Genomic DNA, 11,573 nt, shown 5'->3' on the forward strand with positions numbered 1-11,573 from the left:
GTTTGGCTGTCCTTGTGCAGGGCTGGCTACTGAACGCTTGCTGGGGAGGCAGACAGCAAAGAGGTTACTGAGAATGGTTTCTCGTGTCTCTTCTGTACCTGACGCTCTCAACTTGAGAAGCGTTTGCCCAACAGTATATCCTGACACGTGGCTGTACCACAGTCCTTGGTTTTCTACCCATATTCCAACACAAAAAAGTATCGTATCGGAAAGGATGAAATCAACTGAAATTTTTCCTTCTCCCCTTTGGCCAGGAGGTGGAGTTAAAATCAGGATTTTATGCCCTTATGAGCCTTATGTGCTGCGTTTATTAAGCTTCTGCTGTCTTTCCCTTTTATTGAAAATATTGGCTATCAGCTATCCAGCTTTATGGCCTGAAGTCTTCAAAACTGAAGTGTTACGAGTCACATGAAGTAGCTATTCTCATGAGTTGCATCTATTGAAATAACTTTTTGTGTATGTGAGGGTCATAGCAATGATAAATGCTCCGTCTGCCATTTGTTTCGCATACTAGTAAAAAAGTAGGAGAAACTCATTAAAAGTCATTGGAAAAAAGATTTGCCATGGGTCATTGGTTATCGTATTTTGTATAGAGGCTGCTCTTGCTTCAGTGGCAGCTACATTTTCTCCAAACAATCTCCTTTCCCCACCCCCCTTTTTTTTTTTTCCTTTTATTCTTTTTTCCTTTTTCTTTTTTTTTTTTAAAGCCTAGAGTCATTCAGAAGTTTGCACCATTTTTTACTACCTTTTCAGAGAGAACGAAGTCCAGGCCTGTTCTCACCTCAAAGATTCCTCACATGGGTTTAAGACTGCAGTAAGGTCCTGCAAAGTTTAGCTAGCGTGGATCTGCCAAGGTAAATCAGGGCTCCTGCAGGGCTCTGCCTGTGCTTCGGCAGCTTACAAAACAGTCTCAGAAAAAGAAGAACAGGGTCTTCAAAACCTCTTTGAGTGTTTGCAAAGGACTGTTCTTGCAAGCTTACTTCTCTTTGCTTAGGTAGCGTTACTGGCTTTTCATTCAGACTGAGCATCCGCATCATGCTCAATTACTGCTTGCGAAGAATATTTTGAATCAATCCAAAATCAGGAGAAATATTTAGAAAGATTTCTTTTCAAGGAGTTTTCTCTGTGGCAAATTTAAACTTAATTATATTTCTCATTAGGACAAACTTTGTCTGGGCTTCTGAGTAAAAAGATTTATTTGCATTATTTAAAGATGCCGGAAGAACTTATGCTTTTTTTTTTTTGTCACCTTTTTTGTGTTCAGATGAAGTTTTTTTCTGGCTGTAATAATACTGAGGATTAATTTTAGGAAAAAAATATTTACTGCGCCGTGTTGTATCATAATGCAAACATTAAGCTCGTACATATAATTTGACAACTGAAGTAGCTGAGGGGAGTTCTTCCTAGCGGGTCTGGGGGGTTGTGGTGCTGGTGGTGGTTTTTTGTTGACTGAAAGGACATTGGTCAGACCATCAGCTGTGTATCAGAACAGAGTGTTCTGGTTTGCAGCTGGGATTGTTTCCTGTCTGCGCCCAGGACTTGCTGGGCCGGCACACAAACCTGCCTGGGACTGTTTCAGACCTGGCCTGGCTCTCAGGTCTCTTTTTCTATGGCTGCTGCTCGTGGCACAAACTTTAAAGCACATCATGTAAGGCTAGTCGTGATGGGTCCCTGAAGCTGTAAAAAGATAGTGAATTTGCATGAAAAGGCGTAATGGTCTGGAAAGTCGTAGTAAAACGGAGTCAGTAAAAGGGTCTGTAAAGAGAAGTCACTGAGCCTGCTGGGGGGATTTGCAGGAGCACGCACCTCAGTGGGCACCACCTGCCGTCCAGCAGCGCCCTGCTCCTAAGAACCACACTGGCTGGGAAAGCTCAGTGGACCCGTTGAATTTAAAACACAGTTTGAAACTTCCTCAATAGGGCAAATATAATGCTCACATTTTCGAGACCTTGATTCACATTTAAACAACAAAGTTTTGGATTTGTTTGAAATTAGAACAGATTGCAGTTTTAACCGGCCTTGGAGATTGGTTGCAAAAACATGTTTTTGAGAGGAACAAAGTGGGACAAAGCCCTATTTATTTCAATTCAAAGATTGTTATAGTCTATTTTGCTTTTTTAAAAAATCTTTTAAAAATATAAGCAGAACCAGAAAAGAGAATATACAGGAAAAATAGTTTTGAAAACTTTTTTAGAAAAAATCACTATAGAGGTTCACAATAAAAATTTTGCAGTAAAAGATTTGTTACAGTCAAGCACAGAGGTCAAAGCTAAGAAAACCGAACTCGGTAATCACCAAAAACTCTCATCCTGAAAACACAGATATGCAGATTTTCATGGGTAAGTTGTCCCATCGTTAAATCACATCCTCAAAGTAAAACATTTAGTAAGATGGGGACCAGCTTTCTGTTTCTCCAATGCCCTAGCCAACTTTACTGGCAATTTTTACTAGACCAAAAACTAACTTCACCCACAAAGTAAAGCTTGAAGGGCTCTAGAGCAGCTTTTTAATACAAATTAATAGCAGCTGATCAACTGGCAGTCAGTCAATGTGAGGTGAAATAAGTAAACAATTTGCCCTGTCCGTTGCCCTTCCCCGGGTCCTGGAACGCCTTACGGGAGAGGCAGTCACGCCCCTTGGATTGAGGTTTGCCGCGCGTGAACACTGACATTTGTTCCAGGGCTCGGCTTTCATGCTGAAGAGGGGTTTTTCAGTCCACCTCCAAGGCTCCAAGTTTTGCAGGGTTAAAAGGCCCTTCGTTTAGTGTAGTGTGTCGCTGGATCAAATAGAAAAACTTGATTTTCCCAAAGAGTCTAATTACATTAGACACCTGTCAGTGAAATTACTATGAAAATCATGAGCTATGAAAATCTTTAGATGTCTGCGTGCCTGCTATAAGGAAATTAAATGCCGAAGATCAGCCCTAGAATGTTTTAAAAAGCAAAATTCTGCTCTAATTAAAGTGTGTGACTGGACTATTTAACGTAGAGGAGTAAGGGGATTAATACCAGGATCCTTTTTCCCTTGCTTGTCATTAAAGAGTGGTGGACATTCAGTGAAGAAGGTATTAGGTGAAGTTGGACCTTATTTTTCTACAGCAAAGTCTTCCTCACTTCTGCCTTATATGAACTTCAAAAGATTACTGGTAGAGGTGGAGTAAGTAATTTTTTCTCCATTATAACTAGACCTGTGCTTTCTCTTAAGCACTAGTGAAGAGTTCCTTCTTAATCCAGGTATTGAAGCAAAGATTTGTGGCCGGCTCTCTCACCTTGTAAGTGCATGCTCTGCCTGGAACGAGGTTTTAAAGCACTAGAATAAATAAATAATTCTACAGATCTATGCACAATGGTTAGTTTTAATGGAAAAAAACCCAATCAAGTGATTGTCTGGAGTTCCAGTTAAAAGTAATTATACAGTATAAGTGCTTTAAGTAAGTTAATGAGACAGGCAAATCTGATAACGAATCGCTGTCTCATCATAAGCTTCCTTTCAAGTTAATTCAGTCTTAACATCGCGGGATGCTGTTCTGCATTGCTTTGCTGCCCACTGAGTCCAGCTGTCCCTGTTCACATCTGTCGCCCTCCATGTAGTGCAGGGGATGTGGAATTTGGCTGTTTGCATGGTTAATGAATTTGGTGTTTCGAAAAAAAGAGGATGGCATTAGGAAGCAAACAGCACTAACAGCAATAAATTTTGCTATCTATCTCCTAATTTCACCATGTTATTTATCTTAATGTTAGGGCAAATGTGAAATACCGTCTGTGTGTTTAGTGAGAGGCTGAGAAACCAGTTTTATAATTATTTGCAAGTCTTCAACAACATTTTCAAGTACGCACATAGCAGAATGCAGATTAGCTCTCCTGTAGGTCCTAAGTGTTTTGCTGGGAACTGGTTGTCTGCAGGTAGTCTTGAGGAGAAAGTAAAGGTAGGGTGGTAGGAATATCAGCCTCTGATATCCCATTAACGTAGGGGTCTTCAGGATGCCGTTTCTTCCTTGGGCCCGTCCTCATGCAATGCAGGGAGGCGATGAACCAGTGGGGTCATTGCTGGTTGGAAACTCCTTTGCCTGAAAGGAGAACGTCAGAAGGGAGCAAGGAACCAAAGAAATGTCATTAGATCCTCATGGCCTTGTGAGGTTTAGGTTGCTGTCACATCTCACAGCTAATGGGAAAGTTTCAGGTAAGGGAATGAAAAATATTTATACCAAAGATTTGGTATTTATTTTCCCAGCCAGTCTCCTTGTAAACTTGGTATGAAACTGAAACTCGCTCTACACTGCTTGGAAGTGAATTTGTTGAGATCAATGAGTAATTGATCAGTGCATCTAATTGCCTTTTGCTTTGATCTTACCACCTTCATAAAGACAAGAACCTTTTAAATAGTAAGATTTGGTACTAGACTGCATTAATATTATTAATGTATTCTATTTTTTATTTATTCCTTCAAGTACATCAGTGGGTGATGTACTGACTGCTTACATGAGGAAAAAAGTGATATATGAAGATATTTAAAAAATAATATGTACCAAGTAATACCAAGATTGGTAGCAGAGGAGATGTTACTAAATTGTACATTTTATTCAGCAAAATCTGCTTCTTCGTAAGATTGTTTTAATACCTGGTAAATACACCAGACATTGAGGAATCCGTGGTTAATTGTGTCCACAGCTATCACAGTTAATTGACTGTAGAGAGTGTGCTCTCAAGCTACGGCTGACTTTTCCCCTTGATTTATTTTTCTTCTTTCCCCCCTCTTTTTTGGTAAAAGCATATTCTTAGGCAGATTCTTCCACATAAATGCAGCTAATATATAGAGAGTAGTTTTGCCAAGTTAAGAGTTAGCTGGAGTTTTTTGACAGTGTTCAAAAAACACAATTTTGCCTTTTTTTTTTTTTTTAGTTATTGGGATAGAAAAATAGAAGCTTTAAATATTTTTTGTGAAACAAGGTTATGCTGGAACATCTGTCAGGTCTAATGTGGTCTAATCCAGAGGATCAGACCAGAGCAGCCTAATCCTCTCTGGGATGACTATACCAGTAAATTACCCTGAAGAAGAGGTTTATTTCTGTAATACGTTTTACTTTGCAGTGACTGCAAACCTGACCCTTTTAAGTCTACAGTAAATGCAGAATAGCTTACTGCAATAAAAGGAGCTCACAGGCATTGTAAAGTAAGAATATTCACACTGGCAATCACCATGGAGTAGATGATGTATTATAATTTCACACTCTTACTTTTTTTTGCTAGCTGACCTTTCTGCAGACAGTAGAAGTATGAGCCTGCAGTGCACTCCATAAAAATAACCACTAGACTGGGGCATCCATTCAGCTCTCCAAAGTTCTCTGTAAAGTGTGGAGTGTTTCTGTAGTTTTTCTTCCTTTTCCCTTTATATAATGGGAGCAGAAGGTCCAATCTGGGTAGTTAGGGGCAGCCCCTCTGTGTAGAAAGCCCACTCTTAATCCAATGTTTCAGATGTTTGTAGTAGTGTTTGCCCAGGCTTAAGGCTTTGGAGGATGGAGAAGATGGATTTAGAGAAACAAAGCCAGCTGATAGATGTGATCACTTATTGGAGATCTCTCCTATAAATTATGAAGAATAGCCACAGTGAATTATAGTTGTAGCCTTTCAGGTTATAGGCCTTTTAGGGAAAAAAAAACACCCTGAAACTAGGTGACGCTCAGTTCTGTGTTTCATTACCACGCTGAATCATCATTGAAAGTTCTTTTAAAACTTCCAGAATGGTTTCCAAATCATGATGAAATTGAGACTAAGCTTGATCATATTTAACCATTCTGAGTGAATTTCTTGGCTGCTGCTTTACTCCAAGAATATTCTTCTCCAGTAGGTTTCCATGTAATTTCTGTCTTCAGTCCATTGCCCAGTGCTATCGAGGTCCAGGGACTGTAATTTTTTACTGTCAGTTTCTGGGCAATTATCCCTCATCAAAATCGATAGCGCTAGTGAAAGCCTCCTCTTCCAAGGCAGTAGTCCTTGCGAAATCAATAGAAATAGCCTAGCAGGCAGGGAAGCAGCAGGCTGTATTCTCCCGTTTCCATTCTCTGTTCGTCCTTGAAACTGGCCTTTCCTCGGCTCCCAATGCCAAGCAGCAATGGAAACTGATCCTCAATCCTGACATAGCCCAGGGGATGCCCCAGCCGCAGGGAATCTCCTGAGCACCCTCCATTAAGGGGTGTATCAAGGGCTTTTTTGTGTCTACATGTGCAATACAGTAAGCTGAAGTCTTGGAAAGGACTAACAAAGATGTTTGGAGAGGTGGTTCAATACCTTTTCCCACCAGATGAAAATTGGTAACTCTCATCTGATAGACTTAGGGGCTAACGTGAAGCAACTACCTCTTTTGTGTGTGTCTCGTGATTGTTTGAAGTGTAAAAATAAACTCTTCTGCTGGTGTTGAGATTTTTTTGCTGCAGGAGATAGACACTTCACTGCCCACAATTACTAGTCACTGCTGTTGCCCATGCTTAGATCTCAAAGCAAATACCTCAGCCGCGAGGTTTTTTAATGACCATTGCTGTCACTGAAGAAACGTGAAGTTTCTGAAGTCAGGTGAAGTTCAGTGGTTGGACAGAAACATCTCCTGCCAACAAAATATTATACAGCAGCAAAAGATGTAGGTGATACGGGAGTTCTGCTACAAAAATGCTGGTTTACTGCTCTATTGTGATTTTTAAAATTTCGTATGTTAAGACTTATTACAAAAAGGAATAGGGTAGAAAATGGCCTATATTAATATACTGTGTTATCATGTCTTTTTTTGGAGGCTGTGGAAAGAACAAGCAGAGGTGAGAAGTGGCCTTGATGTAAGGAATGACTGAATAAACTAGAACTCTGTCAGTCAGAGAGCAACGCCTGAGAGACAGGGAAGGGGTGTCTATAATTATGAATGACTCAGTCAAAGGGAATAAAAAAAATGGATGTTTATGACCTTTTCCAATGTGCAATAACAGAAACGAACAGAACACAGCCGCAAAGGAAAGGCAACGGTCCCTAGGGAAGAGTTGGTTTCCTCAGTGGTACAAAATAAAATCTTGCACAGATTCAAGAAATCTTGCATGGGTTCAAGGGTTATCTAGTACAGCCATTCATGTGATCCTAAGGTCAAATATGTTTGGGTTTTGTCACTTAAAAGTCCTGGTTTTCCCCTCCCCCTGCATGATCGAACTCTGTTATTACATATCCATTATTATATAGTCCATAATATCTATCTGTTAATGTATTATATGACTTTCGTTACTTGCCTCTGAAACCGTGATGTAATATTGCAACGTAAAATTAACCCTACCCCAGAAAGAACCCTGGCTGAGGGAATGTCGTAGTAGAAACCCCAAGATCATGATGAGATTTTACTGCTTTACAGTGAAATCGTTCATGGGGCTCCAGTGTCTCTGCTCCTTTAGCAAGTCTTGACATTCAGATTCGATTCTGCTATATAATAAGTATATTGTTTCAAAAATGGTGCTTTATGTCAAAAGGAACATCAAGGAAATAACTTTTTGAAGGTATTTTGCTACATTAGCAATTAAGTTTATCAAAATTTTACTTGAGGGTTGTTCAGCAACGTGGTGTGAGATGTTTGTATAAAGAAAAAAATATTATTCTGTTTGCTGATCTTGTCTTGGAATCCGTTGTGCTCATTCTCATCCTTCACAGATGTCATTATCAGAGTTCTGATAATTCTCCCAAATCCAGAGTTTTTGTGTTCTAAAAAAAGTTAGGTGGCATCCCTTTGTAGACTGTGAGGATTGCTTCTGAAGTGTTTCAAGGGAGGACCCTTGCATGCTCTCCCCATGGCTTTCCTAAACACAGGCAGCCTGGTAATATCAAGTGGGTCCAAACCTGGTTGATACCAAGAATTAAGGGCAGAATTTCCAGGCTAGATTTCCCCACAGCATAAATGTATTTCAAAGTGCTTTACTCTGTTTTTACTCCTGGTTTGGTTGGTTGGTTTATTTATTTAATTTTTTTTAACTGTTGAATTAAAATGCTAACTTGCTTTGGTTTGAAATGAAACCAATTTTATGAAACATCATGTTAGAAAAGCGTTAGAAATGTGCGAATTCCTTGTGCGTCAGCTAGAACTCAAGGCACCATTCTGAAGTGACTTTTGCAGTTCTTTTAATGGACAAACTGTTGATGAGGGAGCACGTCGTTTGGGTGTGAGTCTGCGGTGTTTGCTAGCAGTCCAGTCACACTGAATTGTATTTCGAGTACTAGTTTAAATAAGTACTTTGTGGATGCAATTCTATTTGTATGATAATTATCCCTCTTTTTTTAAAAAATACACATCATTGTTACAAAAATACTCTAATCTGATAAAAACATGAATTTTCCATTTTAAACTTCCCAAACTATATTGGAAGTATACGAGTCCTAAGCTGTGGAAAACTCTAGCAAATAGGAACTTTTTTCCATTAATTATCTCAATATTGGATGTTTTGCTTATGAGATCATCTTTTATCTCACTCTAATCAAATAAGGAAGAAGAAACACGGGGAGTTTAGAGTCAGTTTCAGAGAGCTCACAGTGATGAAATTTTGTGAAACAAATCAGAGGGTTGTATTTTCTTCAACAATATTTGCCTCTGTGGGGATTTCAGAGTGTGATTCTATTCCAGGCTGGCTTGTCCAAAGCAGGAGTCGTTATACTGAAGCCACGCATGTTCAATGTTGTACCAATATTAAACTAATTTGGGATGACAGCCCGCTTCCATGCTCTTTCAGAACAGGCCGTGTTATCATCAGTGTAGTTAGGAAATTAAAAAATATCGTTTATAATTTGCTCATGAATGATAAGCACATGTATGCTTTTGCTGATGTACGGTCAACGGAGATGTGTCTGTCCTGTGGCAGATACCACATCTGAGAATGACACTTGTTACATGATGCTTATGAAAGCGTTCCTCGTGTTTTCCTGTGTACACGCGTTCGAGAAGGGCCCAGCAGGGTCTCCTTAGTTTTGTTTTCTTTTTAGTGAGCGTACTGTCTTGTAAGAGCCGGTAACTAAACTGTTGCGGTTGGTGTTTTCATCTTTATTCCATGTGGGAGTATGACCTAGCACACCTTTGGAGCAGCGAGTGTTGGACTGAAATTAACTCAAAAAGAGCCTTCAGCATGATGAATATTTGTATTTAGACAGAACCTGGGGAAAACCCTCCGGCCTCTGACAGCGCCCCTGAGGGGAGCTGGCAACCGTATAGCAAATAGAAGTGTGCAAATCTGCAGCCTCGCAGCAGAGACAGTAAATATGTGCAGAGTAACACAGCAAATATGTGAAGGCTTTTAGTTATGGAGGTGTGTAAATGTTTACAAATATGATTAACTGCAGAGCACAAAATCCATTCACAGCATCAAAGGCAAAACTAAAATTACTTTTTCCCGCCTCCCTCCAGGATTATGCTGAAAAGAAAAACACGATAGCAAAAGCTCTGGAAGATCTTAAAGCCAACTTCTACTGTGAACTCTGTGACAAGCAGTACTATAAACACCAGGAGTTTGACAATCACATTAACTCTTATGATCATGCTCACAAACAGGTAAGAGGAATCTGCTCACTACTTCAACTTAGTTTCAGGTAGAATGATGAAGTAAGATGTGCTTCAGGCAGGCTTGGAAACCGCAGGTGAGTTGGGTCCAAATTTTGGGTTCTGGGAAACAAAATACACTGTTTTCTTAAAAACAAATCTTACCGTGAAGAATTTACAGTCTAAAGATCTGAGGTGGAAAGAAAGGGAAATGTGAACAGGTTGTTTGTGAAGAACAGGAAATGATGAAAAATATGATTAAAAATGTAAATGTACAATATCCTTGTTATCAGTTAGATCTTGCACATAATTAAATGCTGTGGTATACCTGAGAGACGACTTCCTAGGAAGCATTCGTTGCAACAGATGTGGGTAGGAGACTTGGCATACCCTTTGGTGAGCTTGCTTTTAGCGCGATACAGTTCTGAAACGGGCTTCACTTCATATAAAAATGAAATGGGTTTTACTTAATACAAAAAAATAAAAAAACCTGCGGTAATGAAAAGTTTCTGGCTCAGCTCACAATAAGGTATGCTTTAAAACATAGTTATTTATGTTTTTATCACCACACCTCCAAGTTGTGTCTCCTGCTCTGGTAACATAAAAGCAGTGCTTCCTCACAACGAGAGAGGCGCTGCACCCCAGTGCAACGCCCTTGTCTCTGGAGGCATCAGGACTGTGTAATTCAGAGGCAAGTACGGTGAATTTCGACTCCAGCAAAGAGCTTTGTAATGATAATGTAAAGATATGTAATAACCGTACGGGAAATTTCTGCTTAGTCCACTTAGCTGGTAATTATCTTTTTTTTTTTTTTTTTTTGGTGGTGCAATTATGGTTGTGGATCTGGATTGATTGCTTTCCATTCTAATTGAATCTCCCCTCGTCCTGTAATTCTGCTCAGGGTGAACATAGAAGAGTTGCTACGTGTATGGTTGTGGATCTGGATTGATTGCTTTCCATTCTAATTGAATCTCCCCTCGTCCTGTAATTCTGCTCAGGGTGAACATAGAAGAGTTGCTACGTGTGTTTTATATCTGTATTATGTAAGGCAATGATTTGCTTTTCTTTCCTTCAGCACTTCTCCCTGAAACACTTTCTCATGCTGGTTTTTTTATTTAGCCTGTAATTTACACAGCATGGGCGTTAGATTTAGTTTTGAGATCTACAGAGTTGTGGACCTCAGCAGCAATAGCAATCTGTGAGAAGCTGGAGGAAAAGATATACGGGAAGTTAACAGGGAGCTTCCTTGCATCCTATAGATATTTATTATGAGTTGCAATATTTTTAGTTAAAATACAACTGGAACCTGATTCTTCGGGTGTTCTGCTCACACAGCAGCACCTCATTGGTGGACGGCAGGAAAAAAGAAGTGATGAGCAGAGTCTTCCCCGTTTGAACTCCCTAAGGATTTTTATTTGTTAATTTTTAAGTGCTCTAAAGCACTTGTAAACAATGAGAACCTGAAGGCTGCAGTGTTCGTTTCTCTCTTCGGTATTGATGAAAAATTGATTTTGAAACTGAGGCTTGGTGTGAGACTGAACAGGGACTTGTTTCCAGTGGTTCACATAGTTATTCTTGTTTTCTGACGGCTTTAGACAGGAGATGGTGGGCACTGCACCAGTCTGACAGAACGTGGCAAATCCTACCTCTCCATCTTTTGTGCTGGGGGCCTGTGTGTCTGTGTTTACATGTGGCTTTGTGTTTGGTGAAATACATCAAATCATCCTCCTCCTCTGTCAGACTGTCACGAAAGTACCCGCAAGACCGAAAGCAGTTACAAATTAAAAACACGGGTTTATTGTAACCAGTCTATTAGGCGCTCGTTTCCCCTAACAGGTCCAGGGATGTCAGCTCAGGGATTTTCACTGCACGGTCACTTATACAAACCGAGAGACTTACGCTAAGGAAAGGTGGATTTCACACGGCACACCAGCCCAAATCGAAATCCGAATACCTCCCCCTTAGCAATACCAAAGAGAACTGCTTACCGAAAACCGGGATAGAATGTCCGTCGATTCCAGGGGCCGATTATC

At 40.0% G+C, this 11,573-nt stretch overlaps 1 protein-coding gene across 1 annotated transcript in view; it reads left to right on the forward strand.

Moving 5' to 3' along the window:
* Positions 1 to 9,408: 9,408 nt before the first annotated feature.
* The window catches only part of ZNF804A (zinc finger protein 804A), a gene marked incomplete at its 5' end in the record, with an annotated part of 36,202 nt that continues 34,037 nt past the window's right edge, over positions 9,409 to 11,573 (forward strand). Inside the window, one exon of the mRNA XM_010138337.1 lies at positions 9,409 to 9,552. Within this exon, the coding sequence (XP_010136639.1) occupies positions 9,409 to 9,552 (144 nt within the window). The remainder of the gene's footprint in view (positions 9,553 to 11,573) is intronic.

The sequence above is a fragment of the Buceros rhinoceros genome, unplaced genomic scaffold (genome assembly GCF_000710305.1).
Source record: "Buceros rhinoceros silvestris isolate BGI_N320 unplaced genomic scaffold, ASM71030v1 scaffold1686, whole genome shotgun sequence".
NCBI lineage: Eukaryota > Metazoa > Chordata > Aves > Bucerotiformes > Bucerotidae > Buceros > Buceros rhinoceros.